Raw genomic sequence first — 15,007 nt, 5'->3', positions numbered from 1 at the left:
TTGCATACAGTCCCGTTAGCCCCCTGGCCCCCATGTTTTACTCGGTAGGTATTTACAAATGAGGCATCATTTGCAGCCAGACAGGCATCGAATAAGCGCCTATTGGAAGCGCTCTGATGCTCGCAAAGGACTCGACAGTTAAGAATATCCGGGCGGCAATCGAACCGATTATGAAAAGTGTTAAGCTCAATAAGGCTAGAGAATACATCAGATCCTTGTAAGCTTTCGTTGTTGAAATGGAGCTCTGCGGCTTCGTGATGTCTTCAAGGTACACAAGAAATGTCATCAAACAATACCCTATTATCCCTCCGCTGGAAGCTATACTTGCCACTTTCCACAGGATTCCCTCTGCGTGGGTGGGAAATTCAGCATTCCAAGCTGAAAGATGAAGCCCGCTGTATACCATAGGTAGAAACATGCCGGCAAGGACAGACTGGCCATCACGCTCACCCATGAATATGAAAGGCTTAAACCAGTCAAACCAGTCAAGACCAATCATCCGGTTATCGAAACTATCTGGACTATTTCCCTTTTGAGAGAAACAATTCTTGTATTCCGGATGTGGGAAGGCCAGCTTTCCAGGGATGCTTCGCGCGGCCTCGAAAGTTCGACAGAACGCCGCCGCTTGTTGTATACGTTGCAAATCTTCCGGTTTGAGAGAAAGTTTAGCACCTGGGTGCGTGGCGATAAACTTGACACCAGATGCTAACACATCGCAACAATTAAGCTCCACCACGTCCGATTGTGTTTGATGAACATCATCGATGCGCTGAGTTACATTGTCGTTGAAGTCTCTCGCATTATGGGCCTCCTCCAGGTGGGATGTGGCGGTTGCAATTCCATTCCGAACATTTGTCCGCTCGGCGACAAACTCGAACTTGTTTTCGCCGTTTCTGCAAAGTTGAGACTGGACTGCGAGGGACAGAAATCCCTTCATATCCTTCGAATGGGTGTCTATTAGTTCAGGAGAATTGATATCAAGTGGTTTCTGAGGACATTTATTAGCCTCTAATCACAAAATCACTGTTTCTCATGCTTACTGAAAACCAGATAGCCAGCACAAAAATGGCGCAAACCACATGAACCATGGTGTGAATTTCTAGTAGCGTGATTGGCAGTCCTTGAATCTTACGAACGATACATTGAAGAGCCATCCAGAAAATTTGTGTCGCAATTAAGACCTTCTGGAAAACGTTCGCTTTGCTTTTTTCGGCGACGTTCGTCGTCTTGATGGTGGACTCCAAATCGAGGATTCCCAGTTCGGTCAACTTCAGAAAGCCCGCAGGTGAAAGTTGTAGAACAGCTTGGTTCTTCTCGTTCAAGAATTTTCTGAACTCTGAGCTGGGCCTAATGCCTTCGTCTTCCAAAGAAAATTGGAAGCCGCCCATGGTTACAAAAAAACAGAACTCGAGAGTGATCTTCAACATAAATGAGTATATTAAATTTCATCGTAATGATTGAGAGATGGCTTGAAGCTTACAGTGTCTTTGTCGGCACCTCCTTGACTTAGTAGCTTTTTTCTGAGTTCCCGAGCCGCCAGAAGCTGGTCCATAGCCAGCACGAGTACGCCTTCCGGTGAGATGATTGCGATGACAGCCCACCGGAGCTTGTCAAAGAAGCCAGAGTACCGTCCACGTTTTTCTGGGACGTTCAGATGAAGAACAGACCAGACACAGGCAAGAAGTGTAATGGCACAAGTCCATAAGATATCGATGCTCCCCCTCACGGTCGGAGAGTTGACCCATGGTGCTGCTTGAATGTGAGAGAGTGCTGTCGAGTCGTTGCGTTGATGTCTAATCAACTGTTCGATTTCGTTCGCTGTCTGGGTCTCCGCCGCGACAGGAGCAAGAAGCCAGAAAAGGGAGACGATTGATTGCACTAGGATCATGGCGAGACGCTGCACTCTGCTTCCGAACAGAATCGTAATTTTCGCCTGGATATAGAGGGGGGATTGAAGTCTGTGTGATCGCAAGTGCCACCCGCGGCGGCGGGCATACAGCTGCTTATGTGCCTAATGTTCTGCGCGGAAACCTCCTCCTACCCTCCTCCTTAGGCAGGAACGATTTCTGCGAGTGAGATGGCTTCGACTTGGCACTTTCCAATCTGTAATGCTGCCTTACTTAAGAGCAAGCTGTGGCTGGCAACCCTAGACTAGGTAGAGGGTGTCCAGGATTCATTCTGTTGGGATGCTGATTGGCCATATGATTTGGAGGGTTGGAGTTCTCGTGTTGCACGACATGCAAAGCAGAAGCAGGCTGAGAATCGCCAGCGAATCGCTCACCGCGTCGGTACCGCCCATCAGTGGCTCAGACTGTGTATGCGTCGTCGACCTATTCTCATGTGAACTGCGCCGAAATGAACACGAAAGCTGTCGCCCCAGCCTTATCCTCAGAGTCGTTATTCCACGCCTCCCAAGAATGCCGGCCAGCATGCTTTCTTTTTTCTGGGTGTTACTTTTTCCACCTTGAATCGTAAAAGGCTGTTTATCCCTTTGCAACTATGGTTACGTAGCCTGATCTGACATTTGCTGAGGTAGGCGGATCAGTTGAGAAACAAGACATGCATGATTGAAATGGGAAGGAAAGTTGATGATCAGAGCCAGCCATGGAAAACGCTTCCCTTGAAGTATGAAAATCTTACTCCATCTTGAATGAGCGATCAAGGCCAGAAGCTGCACGAGCGACTAGATAGGCAACGGCGACTGCGACTCACATAACCAGAGTATCTACAACGACATCTTAGTCGGTTCTACTGCAATCTCTACAATCGTCCTTATGCCACCTTAGCCTTCCCCTGAGGCTGCCTTCGCATGGCTTCTGAAAGCCAAAATCTCACGTCGTCCGGGATGACCGCAACGATACCGTGCCAGCTGAGCCTCAAGAACATTCATACCGTAGCATACGTTCTCAAGGTTGATTGAATGTTGCCCCCGTTCTCGCTTTTGAGCTCCAAAGCCATCTCCACGCCGCTGATCGCTCCCTGTAACAAGCGGTGACACCGATTCCGTCGACGTCCAGCTCCAGGGCACAGTTATCAATGTCGAAACACTACCGAAGCCCCGGCTCTACCCGTCGCAAACAAACCCCTCGAGAAGTTCGCACCAGTTCCATGGTCGGCTTTATGCTTTCGTGTTCCAATCCACGCCCATACTCGACGATGAAGACGCGGATACCTCTGTCCCATGTAGCGGTCCACGTCGCACGCGGGTGCTGACGAGAGTCCCAGTTACCGAGACCTACGAGCATGCCGGCATCCAGAAGCAGTTCGTCCGCGGTGCCGAGCGTGCAAAGCCTTTGGCCGCACGTCGTCAGGACGAACGACTCGAGCCTCGGAAACGTCGCCCAGATCAACTCCAGCTTCTGGTGGCCGAATTCCTGCAAGAATTCGTACCCGGTAACCCGGAGCCGGGTGACGTTTTGGAGACCCGGCAGAGGCAGGATTGCGTCGCCCAACGCCTGGCGCCCTGCTTTCCAGGGATCGAAGCCGAGGCGCATGAAATCGACCTTGGGACAGAACCAGGTCAGATATCGTTCGCCTTCGCACGGAACTACTGAGAGCTGGAACATGATTCTCAGCGCCATCCCGCGTGTTCTCTGGTTGACCTGAGAGATGCTCTGGATCAAGCGAAAGCGCCCTGTCCAGAATTGTTTGTGAGGGTCTTCCGCGCGTGTGTGGAGGACCCTGTTCTCGATTATGCAGTGGCAGCCTGGATCCAACATGATCGATTCTGCGAGAGCTCCCTCAACATTGTCGAGGAAAGCTTCCACGATAAGGAGATAAATTTCGTAGGTTAAGGCGGGCAGACCGTCCATGCTGCGAGGATCGCTCGCGCCGGGGTTCTCTTGGGTGGCCATCTCTCGCGAGCTAGATTGCAGTCGAAGCGCACTGTAATCGTGGAGCGAGCTTTTCGTGCTGAGTTGTCGTGATCGTGTGTGAGCTTATAAAGCATTTGGTCGTAGACGGGCGTTTGAATGGTAGCGCTATTTCTTGATGAGTTGACAAGACTGATCCGTCGCTGCCTGGGCAAAACAAGACGTTTTTATACCGATATTGTGCTTAGCCAGCAAGGTGACTAACCAGATCCCACCAGCATGACCAGACATGATGCGAGCCAGCCTTGGTGAAATCAAACTCTAAGAGGACGACAAGGGCGAGTGATGACATAAGAGTAGTAAACTCTTCACTTACAAGCCGAGGCGGGAAGACCAACTAGCAAGCACATCACCTCCAGCTCCGGAGAAACTGCGCGTCAACTGATGTAGGAAATAGACCACTCAAGGGTCCAACGGAAAGCAGATTCATTCTACCTGCCTGCATACCGGAGGGGCATCAACACGCCCTCGCCAAAGGAAAAAGAAACCCATGAATCATCAACAAGAGCTGATCCGCCTAGGGACTCGCTTTTTTAGTCTTTCATCATAATCGAGGCAAACTCATCATCTACCCGCATGTCAGCATCACGACCAAGTCAAACATATAGAAGAAACATGAAAAAGGGGGGCGTGAAGACAAGATCACTCACAATCAATCGACCCGTCGCCGTTCTTGTCAGCCATCTGGATCATCTCGTCAATATCGGCCGCCGACAAGTTCTCGCCCAGCGACTTCAGGACGTGGCGCAGCTCCTCGGCCGAGATGGTCCCGCTGCCGTCGCGGTCAAACACCTTGAACGCGTTCTTGAGCTCCTCCTCGGCGTCGCCCACCTGCACCTTTTGCGCCATCAAGTTGAGGAACTCTGAGATATCGGAGTCAGCTCCGGCGCCCCTTTCCCGTCATGTTGCGCCGGGAGGAGATAAAACTTACCATTGAAGTCGATCGTGCCGTTGTTGTCCGCGTCAACCTCGTTGACCATGTCTGTGAGCTCCGTATCGCTGGGGTTCAGGCCGAGAGACCTCATGACCTCGCCCAGCTCCTGGGCGGTGATGTCACCTGCGGACGCGATGTCAGTTTTTTTGGTGGTGTGATGGGATGAATGAAAGATGAGACGGAACGGTCTAAGCCACGCCGTTCCCGAACGACGGGAAAAAAAATATTATGAAGATTAAGGGTTCCATCGAATCTAAAAAAAATGTCCGATGCTTCAAAGTCCGAAAAAAAGGAGGCGCAGCAGGTTCGCGCAGGTTGTGTACTGACCGGTCCCATCCTTGTCCTGTTCGCGATGTTAGTTAGCCGCGTGTCGGAAAAGGTTGACGTAGGCCAGTTTTTGAAAATCAGGCTGGCGCCATGGAAAGGGGGAGGGGAGGGGAGAGGAGGGGAGGGAAACTCACAAAGAGGTCGAACACCTCCTTGTATTGCGCCCTTTGCTCTTCAGTCAAACCAGCAGCAGCCTGCGCATCGTGGTCAGCGGTCGCAACTCAAAGTCGGTCGCATCTCGAGGAGGCGGCGTCGTCGGAGCATAAGATGCTCACCATTTTTATGTTTGGTTCTGTGGTTGGTGACGGGTTGTTGTGAAGGAAGTTTTGGTGAGTGAGAGGTAGGTAGGTGGTTTGAGACAGGGAAGACGGCGTGGGACAGCTGAAAGCGGGGATGTGACGACGACCCCACACGGTGCGAATGGTGCGTAATTTACTAGTAATTCGTACGGTCGGAGTAGTGGGCTGTTCTTTTTTTAAAAAGTCTTGTTTCTTGGTTGCATCAACTCCCTGTTTGTATTCAGTCGGTCATCATTCAGTCAGCCTCATCACGTATCCCGTCGACACCCGATGTGTCATTGCCTGTGTAAGGCTGTGAGGCAGACATGCAACTGCCGATGCAGCTGACGTAACCCGAGGCCTAGACCTCCTTAAACCACCAACGTCGCACACGCAAAATTTGACTAAGCACGGTTGGAGAATCGGAGAATCAACCACAGCCAAAAAACCAAAAGGAAGACTTCATGCAACCATCGTCAACCTCACCTCCGACATCCTCGACATGCAAAAACGCAAAAAGGGCCCGACCGGGATTCGAACCCGGGGCCTCTCCCAATCATGAGCTAGGCTCAAGAGTATTGCTACCCGAAGGGAGAATCGTACCACTAGACCATCGGGCCATGTTTGTTGAAGAGAACAGAACCACAAGTGGCTCTCGTAGGACGCTGCAAGCAGGCGGCCAGAGGGCAGGAAGAAGAGGCCCAGCACCGCGCTCAAACTGCGGTCGACGAGAACTCTCGATCAGGTTGAATGACGTCGCAGGGTTGATGAAAAGAAGGGTTGGCCGGAGGGCTGGAAGGTGCGACATCTGAGAGCCTACCTACGCAGGATGTTTCTGTTCCTCCACTCCAGTGTTCCTTCCGTTCCTGTTGCTGACATTATTGATCTCGCTACAGGTCCTGTCATGGTCACTGCAGTCACTCGTCGGCGCCGCTGTTGTCGATGTTGCCTTCAATTTTGTCGACGCGGTTGTGTTCAGGAGGTTGTTTTGGAACACAACCAGAAATCAGCATAGCAGCATTGACAATAACAAAGGAGGGCTAACAAAGACCGAGCAATAGTAGCAGCAATGGCACTAGCACAAACACAAGCAGACCGGGAGCAAGACAGCTACTCCCGGAACCAGGTTCCGATGCCGAACACTCAGCAACACCCAACATCATCTCATATCGACATACCAACAGCCCTGGATCTATCACGAAGAAAGATGACAGAGTCCCGATCGAATCCAAACCATCTTGCATGCAGATCGAACCGTATCTGAGTTCTTCCAACCAAACCCTAAACCAGTCCGGTAGGCACCCAAACAACTGGTCCCTCCAACCGACAACACCGGACCCCACCACCGGCATTGGGACCTCCAAAAAAAAAAAGTTGCTCTCCGGCCCCACGCCCGAGGGGGAGCAACCCGCACGCGTGCTGCAAAAACTTACGATGGAGAAGACGGTTCCCCGCCATGATAACGAGCAACGCCAACCGATAAACCCAGGATGACCTGGGGGGACACCGCAAATTTCCTCCTCCGATCCAGCGCCGGTCCGGTGCCGCCCCCAACCACCGATTCTCACCCCCTTCTTCGTCTCTCCTCCCCTTCCCTCCGCGCTGTTTTAAAGTTATCCGGCAATACTTGTACGCGTTTACTACTGAACTTAACCTTCGCAAGAAACAACCCGTTCCGAGAACCTCCCGAGGTCCAGGTACATCGACACACCACACGAGACGCGAAAACACACAGACATCAAAGAACCCAAAAAAAATGACGGACCCCGCCGACGAACCCCCCTCCTCCATCCTCATCATCGGCTCCGGCGTCTTCGGCCTGACCACTGCCCACGAGCTCGCCCTCCGCCCCCGCTACGCCTCCACAACAATCACAGTCCTCGACCGCTCCCCCGTCCCCGGCCCCAGCGAAGACGCAGCCAGCGTCGACTCCTCGCGCATCATCCGCTCCGACTACGCCGACCCGGCCTACGCCCGCCTCGCCGCCGAAGCCCAGACCGAATGGCGCAAGACCGCAGACCCTGCCGACCTGGGAGGTGAGGGCCGCTATCACCAGTCCGGCCTCTGCCTCGTCGCCGACCCCGTCTCCTCTCCTTCCGCGACATCACAAACACCACCACCGCCAAAGTCCCCCAAGAAATCGAGCCTAGAATACGTCCGCGAGAGCTACAACAACGTCGTCTCCCTCGCCGGGCCCGACGGCCACAACATAATCAAAGAACTCCCCACCCCGACCGCCATCCGCCAACACCTCGGCACCCCGATCGCCCCGGGCACATGGGGCTACCACAACCCCCTTGCCGGCTGGGCTGACGCCGGCGAGAGCATGAAGTACCTCGCGCGCCGCGTCGAGGCCCTCCGCCGCGTGCGCTTCGTCTCTGGCACCGCCGCCCGCCTCAACTACTCTCCCTCCTCCTCGATCGTGACCGGCGCGACCCTGACCGACGGCCGTGTCCTCACCGCCGACCTCGTCATCGTCGCCGCCGGCGCCTGGACCGGCCAGCTCGTCGACCTCTCCGGCCAGGCCGTCGCGACGGGCCAGGTCTTGGGCTACATCGATATCACGCCCCCCGAGCTCGAGGTCCTCTCCAAGATGCCTGTGACCCTCAACTTCAGCACGGGGCTCTTCATGATCCCGCCCTCGGGCTTGCAACTCAAGGTCGCCCGCCACGCCTACGGCTACCTCAACCCGACCTCCATCCCTCACCCTTCGTCGTCGTCCTCGTCCGCCGCGAAGAAGAGCACGGTATCGCTGCCCGCGACGCACATCACGGATCCGGACCTCAAGATCCCGGACGAGGGCGAGGCGGCGCTGCGGCGCGCCGTCAAGACGATCGTGCCGATCCCGGCGATTCACGACCGGCCCTTCGTCAAGACACGCCTGTGCTGGTACACGGACACCCAGACGGGCGACTTTCTGATCTGCCACCACCCGGAGGTCAAGAACCTCTTCGTCGCGACGGGCGGCAGCGGCCACGGCTTCAAGTTCCTTCCCGTGCTGGGCCGGGAGATTGTCAACGTGCTCGAGGGCAAGGGCGACGCCGTCTTCACCGAGAAGTGGAAGTGGAGGGCGGTGAAGACGCGCGAGGACGTGACGAATCTGTACGAGAACATCTCCTGCGACGACGGTAGCCGTGGAGGTGTCCCGGGGATCTTGCTCAAGGGAGAGCAGCCTAAGCTGTAGATCTCGCCATTTGTTTGTATGTGTCATGACAAACGTAGAAAGCGCCAACGTAGATACGTAAACGTAGATGTACATATGTATATGTTAAAATGTTTCCTATCACACGTACTTCTCACATCCAGGACCATTTCGAACAAAATTTACACGATCAGGACAAGCTCGAAATCATTTCACGCGAGAGCAGATAAGGTATTCATGAAATCAGGTTTGGCTTTGCATACTGATGAATGCCCGTTGTCGACTCGCGTCAAACCCTAAGCTAAAGGCAGAGCAATGGAGTGGTCAACCTGACCAACTCGAGGAGGCGACATCGTCCTGTTTCCCAACTCATCAACCGTTCCCACCGCTTCCGACCAACTGTCCAGAAGGCCGCTTACATCCTCCCACCTGCCACTACCAGTCCCAAACCCTTGTGCTCTAATTCGCTTCCATTAAAGAACGGCAATGTCGACCTGCGCGTCTGCCGTCGACCATGCCACGAGCAATCTATGTGGTGTCGCGGGATGAGAAATCTTATTCTTTTCGTCTGAATCAAACCACCTGACTAATGCCTCCAGTCCAGGTTCCCTCCTGAGCCAACGCCAATGCAATGCAGCGGAAAATCAAGTGATAACACAAACGAGCGTCGAGGTATCTTGGTCATGGCCAAGGTACCCGCTGACGGACGCTCGCCTTTTTTATGGTGTGCGTAAAAAGCAGTCGTGGTATCGTGAAGAAAGGGTGTTGTCTAATCGTACAAGTCGGTCGTGTTTTTTTTTTTTTGGTGATAGTGATACATCGACAGCTGTCGACGATCCATCCTTGGCTTCGGTGCCTTAGACCTTGCGGAAATCTGGGTGATGGTTAGTTGAAGTTGGGTAACATGATCGAGAGAAAAGTACTGACCCTGAAGCACGGGATAGATCATTTCGAAAGCCTGGTAAATCTCCTCTCGCACCTTGGCACCAGTGAGAACGATCTTGCCGGAGACGAAGATGAGAAGCACGATCTTCGGCTTGATCATGCGGTAGATGAGACCAGGGAACAGCTCAGGCTCGTAAGAACTGAAGTTGTGGTGGCGAGAGGCGAGACCCTCGAGGCGGATGGGGAACTTGATGTCGCAAGATCCGACAATGTTCTGGATCTTGAAGTCGGTGAACTTGGCGTTGAAACCAAGCTTCTGGATGATACGGGCATACTTGCGAGAAGCAAGCTTCGAGTCATCCTCAGACTTGGCACCAGTGACGACCATCTTACCAGAGGCGAAGATCAGAGCGGTGGTCTTGGGCTCGCGAATACGCATGATGACGGCGGCGAAACGCTAGGAGCAAGATCAGCATTGTTCAATCAGCAAAGCGCCTGCTGCAACATACCTTGGGGTTGTACTCGGCGTTTCTCGCGTGCAGGGCAATCGTCTTCAGGTCCAAGCGGCAATCGAGGTTGACCGTGGCAACGATGTTCCTTGAGCAGCAGCATAAGCGTCATGGAGCAGAAAACGTTCACTCATGATATACATACTGCAACGTAGGAGTCAAACCGCTTCCACCCTGAGTGGCAGCAGGAGTCGCGGCGGGGGTCGCGGGAGTCACCCCGGTACCGTTTGCGCCTTGCTGGCCGTTGGCCACGGGAACTTGGCCGTTGACGGGAGCTTGAACGCCAGGCGGGGCAGGAGGGAGCTCGTGAGAGCCACCAGGGAAGGAGAGGGACCCAGGCGCAGTGAAGGCCTTAGCTTGCGCTGCGTTGGTGGGATGGGTTTGAATGGCCTCCATGATTGCGGTTGCTGGGTAATAACCGGTTCAGATGAGGGCAGAGAGCAGATCTGCGAATGTCAGTAAATTGTTCTAGATGGCATAGCAAGCGCGCGATTACCAACGAGGTAATACTGTAAAAAGATGCGCGGCGAAGAATGATGATATTATTGATGGGTGCGAGGCTCGGGATCGTCAATCTGGTGGTGTTTGGGGGAGATTACGCCAGTGGCGCGACATTTATATAGGAATGGAGGGACTTGGTCTGTGCGCCAAACTTTTTGCGCCGCGTGGTTGGGGAAGGTGCCGACCACAACACACAAAGTGGAAGGTGCTCGGGAAGTGTTCAGGAAGGTGCGAAGGCAGACGAACGAAGAGGGAAAAGAGATAGAACACCATACCAGTTGCGGGAGATGAACAAGTGAATGTCTCCCCTACAGCGACTGCTCGAGACAGGTAGGTAGGTATGCGCGAATCTTTTTCGATGCGACGATGCGATCGGTGCAGGTCTTACGGAGGCGGCAGGAAGAAGGCGCAGGTAGGGTCTCAAGTGAGGTAGGTCGACGAGAAGGTCGTTGGTTTCGTAGGGGTCGCTTCGGATATGTTGCGAATGACCCAGATACCAGTAATCAACTCGACGTCTCGGGATACCTCGTCACGGTTCAAAGCACTTATGTCTCTATTCGTCGACGATGCGCACGGATTGTGTCTACAGATCGCAGCGACTCGTTCTCGACCTGGTTGTCGTCGGAAGGGATCGCGCGGATAACGTAACGAAGGGACGTCTCGAAAGGAACGTATTCCAGTTCTTTCTTTTCGTGCAGGGTAGGATGTCCGGGAACACTTTCAGTTAAGAGAGCGATACCACCTGGGCCCTGGCTGATGTTGACGACAGCTCCGTCGTTAGTTGGAGTAGAAGTGTAGAGAGAGAGGTCGACCTCGGTGGGTGAGGGTAGGACGTGGGACGGGACAGTAGTAGTATGACTGTCTGGCCTTGGGTCTTTGTGTGACTGTCTGTCTGTCGTCGTGGATGACGAGAATGGACGTGCGATGAGGCTCTGATGACGATGACGACGATGCAAGATCGCGTGTGGTTGGTGGTTGGACTTTTTTGGGTTTGGGTTGGGTTGGGTTGAGTGGGGGTGGAGAAGGAAAATTAGAAAGGCCGAACGTGAGTGGGTGTGACTACGTAAGGCGGTCGGTCGGAGCTTCCGCGCAAGAATCTCGAAACAAGCGGGTTGGAGGGAGGCCTGCCTCTTTATAATTTTGGCCATCGCCCGCCTGAGCAGTCGCCCCAACGACACCCCCCTGCCACATAGTCCAGGGGCCCCAGGCAGCCAGTGCGCCGTGGCGGTTGGTCCTGCTTGACATTGCCTGTGCTTAGCGGCCGCGCTAAGCAGTTTTGGCCAATCACAATCACATATTCTTCTTATTTTATCTCCTTTCCACCCTCATGTCCCCCCTTGTTGTGACCACCTAGCCCCTGAAGTACCGCAGCACCGCGTTCAAGGTCGCAGTACAAGTTCCAAAGTCTTTTCTTCTTTTTTGCGACAATGCATTCTGCTGGCCAGTGCTTGCTTGCTTGCTCTTGCACCTGCTTTCCCATATTGCCAGCTGGGACTGAGCCTCTGAGGTGTGAAGTGGCCTTTTTGGATGCTGCACTGCGGCTGCCAAAATGTGTCAGTGAGGCCCTCCCTGACGGGGCCATGTCATCATCCACAGTTTTTGCTGTCCAGTCCGGTCTTCGTTTTTTTCTGCCCTGAAGCCTGCTTTGCGCCTGCATTTTTTCCTTCTTTTTTCTTCCACTTTTTTTTTTTCTTGCGATACGACTCGACTCGCTTGGTTTGCTAGCCCATCCCTGGATGGTCGGTCGGTCATGGACTCATTCCTCTTTGCTCACCATTTCGTCAGGGTTAGCCATCCACACACTTCCTGGATCTTTCGCCTACGACTTTTTCTTTCTCTCATGCTTTCACTCCGAACCCGACCGACTGGACCTCTACGGATGCTTTTCAATCTCAGCTGGCGGCGATGCAACACCTCGTACGACTACGGCCACTGGCTCGCCACGATAAACACCAAACGACGCGTCGAGTCATCACCATCTCCGACACCGTCGCGACACCAACGAATTCTGCCTGGGAATGACGACGGTCTGTCTGCCTACCTACCTCAGGCCGTCCGGCATAGCCTGGGAAGGCAAACAAATCAATCGGCATAGCGCGTCGGCACCCGCACCGCGACAGCTCAACCCCAATCCAACCAAATAGCTGGCCTGCCAATGCCGCCGACGACAGCCCGCGGGCCACTATTGCCTGGATAGCCACCATCAACATTGGACACCAGCCAAATGCAAATCCCACTGCAGCGCTACCTCGCACGCTATCCGACTGGATGCCGCTATCGCTAACACCAACGCTACCGCCAGCGCTACCCACGACCTGCCGACCCATTCCGCTCTTCCCTTCCGCTCGGTTCTCCCTCCTTCCAGGGCGTGGAGGTGCCAATCGCCAGCCCCAACACCAACAATCAATCCAATTCCAGCGCTCCCACAGTCCGCGTCAGTCCTGTTGGCAGCTGGAGCTGCATTACACCCACAGCTCCAACCATTTGGGTGCAGGTCTGGACTGTTTGACTGGGGGCCCCTTCACCACCAACCCATTCATTCCCCCCCCCCACCTCCCTCCCCCCTTTTTTTGATTTTTTTTTCTTCCTCCCAGCAATCGAAGGGGCTTTTTCCCTTTTTCAACCCTCCTCCCTCACACTCCAACCTCACGCTAGCGGTCTGAAACACTGAGCCTGCCCCCTACTTTGATGCCTCACTGACGATCAGCACCGACATGTTCAGTCAGTGCTGAGCAGCGGCAGCGGCAGCACACGAGAAAGCGGCATCACCATCCCCATCAGCGAACGGCCACGCCTGCCGTCAAATCTGTCAGAAGAGTCAGTCACCAGACCATGCCCGGACGCGAAAACACGGCGACGCGAAACAGCAAACAGTCATAGACCGCCGCCACAGCCCTCGGCCGCGACGACAAACGCAGAGCAGAGAGCACCGGGCTGGCGATTGGAATGCGAAAACGGCACCTTTCCAGGGCGCTTGCACTGCTTTCGGGCATCCGCGGCCCTTTGGCAGGAATTTTATGGGCCACGGTAGCAAACAGACGGCTTCCGACGTGTGAGTCATTGACTCCAGACCGGCTCTAATCGGCCACTGGCCAGCCACGGCAGGGGGGGGGATGTGAAAAAAGCATTGGGGAAAGGGCTGGGCTGGCACTGGTGCGTGTTTGCACTTTGCCCCGTCGTAAGCTTCCCAGTTCCAGCTCGCGTACCGTGTACGCGAGCCTCGCCACGCCGCGGTCCATGATGGAACCCGAACTTTCGCCCGAGAGAAAACTCTGTCGATACGACATCCACCATGGCCCCCAGACTCCGTTAAATGCGCGGTAAGTCCGACTCGAATGTTGCCATCGTCGATTCGCACTCGACACATCGACTTTGCCCTCTCTGCCCATCCGCCCTCGTTTCTGACGGCGCTCTGGCGGTGCTACACCGTCACGACAGAGATGGGCACCTGCAGCGATTTTGCAGATGCAAATTTGACCGTAATCTTACTGCCAGGTATCGAGTACCAGGGGGCATCACGCAAACTGGGGGCCGTCTGGTCCGTGCTTCACAAGTACCTCTGGATCCTCCCCGAAGTCGAGATACTTCCCCACGTCGTCGGCTTTGCCCTGCGCGACTCATGCATGTGCCAGCTCCTCGTAGCCCAAAAGGCCAAGCCATAACTTTTTTCATCCTGTGGGACGCGCCGCGCAGCGAGAGTTCCAGCTTTTTTTTGAAGGCTTGTTGGCCGCAAATCGTATCTCGCATGCTCGGCCTCGCGGGGTTTGGCAGAGCTCCATCTGCACTGCGACTCATGCAACTTCAAACACCACCGTCCGACAGCCTCGTCGTCTCCATCTCACGACATTGGCGACTAGTGTCGCATCAAAACGACCTTTTTCTTCAACGTCGTTATCGTTGCGTTGGCTCCATCATGAAAAACCTTGCCTCCCACCGTCAGGTTCTCGGGCTTTGGGCAGCGGCCTCATATATACCGAAGAGGCCCAAGGAAGCTTCACGAGTCACCCACGATGCCCAACGTCCGCGTTGGCACGCTGTCAGCTCGAGGCCTCCCGCGATGGTGCATTCCGTGTCAGCCACTCTGACTCTCCCACAAGCCCGCACAAAACCCGCCGGGCAATCTGTCCATTCCAGCCTCGCCCACCGCATGAAGTCCAACGGACGTCTGGTGTCTCGCAAACCCACCCTTCGTGTCTCCGATGTCCAGTCCCCATTCCACCCCCAGTCGGGGTCCTGCTTCCGATCGGGGGCGGCCGTTAAAACCAACAAGGGGACCTCCTTCTTTCTCAACTCGCTTCGATTCACCCCGCGCGCGCCGTCACAGGCCGGACGACGTCGTGTCGTGGTACGATGTCAGTCGGGCCCCCTTGCCTTGGGACCTTCGTCTTCCAGAAGCACCTTCGTCATGCACCCGCAAAGTCATTCATCTGATATGCCGAAGAAAAAGCGTGTCGTCATTCGGGACGATTGTAAAAAAAATATCAAAAGTAAGGGTACCGCTACACTATGTACACCCTGTCACCGTTCCGTACACCTTCCTTCCCATTCAAGCCAAATTT

At 54.5% G+C, this 15,007-nt stretch overlaps 5 protein-coding genes across 5 annotated transcripts; 2 read left to right on the top strand and 3 right to left on the bottom strand.

The window, feature by feature from the left end:
- Positions 1-2,886: 2,886 nt before the first annotated feature.
- On the bottom strand, positions 2,887-3,854 carry CkaCkLH20_06535 (uncharacterized protein; the record flags this gene model as incomplete). Its single annotated transcript, XM_038889252.1, has 2 exons — positions 2,887-2,979; positions 3,102-3,854. 2 exons carry the CDS (start codon positions 3,852-3,854, stop codon positions 2,887-2,889), a joined length of 846 nt encoding a protein of 281 aa, XP_038745550.1.
- Positions 3,855-4,405: 551 nt separating this feature from the next.
- On the bottom strand, positions 4,406-5,495 carry CkaCkLH20_06534 (calmodulin; the record flags this gene model as incomplete). The annotated part of the gene is made up of 6 exons (XM_038889251.1): positions 4,406-4,440; positions 4,523-4,735; positions 4,804-4,929; positions 5,134-5,149; positions 5,268-5,327; positions 5,409-5,495. The coding sequence occupies 6 exons, from the start codon at positions 5,493-5,495 to the stop codon at positions 4,406-4,408; spliced, it is 537 nt and encodes a 178-aa protein (XP_038745549.1).
- Positions 5,496-7,167: 1,672 nt separating this feature from the next.
- On the top strand, positions 7,168-8,595 carry CkaCkLH20_06533 (FAD dependent oxidoreductase; the record flags this gene model as incomplete). Its single annotated transcript, XM_038889250.1, has 1 exon — positions 7,168-8,595. One exon carries the CDS (start codon positions 7,168-7,170, stop codon positions 8,593-8,595), a length of 1,428 nt encoding a protein of 475 aa, XP_038745548.1.
- A 727-nt stretch (positions 8,596-9,322) lies between these two features.
- On the bottom strand, positions 9,323-10,343 carry CkaCkLH20_06532 (TATA-box-binding protein; the record flags this gene model as incomplete). The annotated part of the gene is made up of 3 exons (XM_038889249.1): positions 9,323-9,895; positions 9,948-10,035; positions 10,093-10,343. 3 exons carry the CDS (start codon positions 10,341-10,343, stop codon positions 9,323-9,325), a joined length of 912 nt encoding a protein of 303 aa, XP_038745547.1.
- A 3,440-nt stretch (positions 10,344-13,783) lies between these two features.
- On the top strand, positions 13,784-14,110 carry CkaCkLH20_06531 (uncharacterized protein; the record flags this gene model as incomplete). Its single annotated transcript, XM_038889248.1, has 1 exon — positions 13,784-14,110. One exon carries the CDS (start codon positions 13,784-13,786, stop codon positions 14,108-14,110), a length of 327 nt encoding a protein of 108 aa, XP_038745546.1.
- Between the last annotated feature and the right edge of the window lie 897 nt (positions 14,111-15,007).

Source organism: Colletotrichum karsti, assembly GCF_011947395.1.
Source record: "Colletotrichum karsti strain CkLH20 chromosome Unknown Scaffold19, whole genome shotgun sequence".
Lineage (NCBI taxonomy): Eukaryota > Fungi > Ascomycota > Sordariomycetes > Glomerellales > Glomerellaceae > Colletotrichum > Colletotrichum karsti.
Note: the sequence above shows the minus strand (reverse complement) of the source record. Positions and strands in the feature narration are given on the sequence as shown.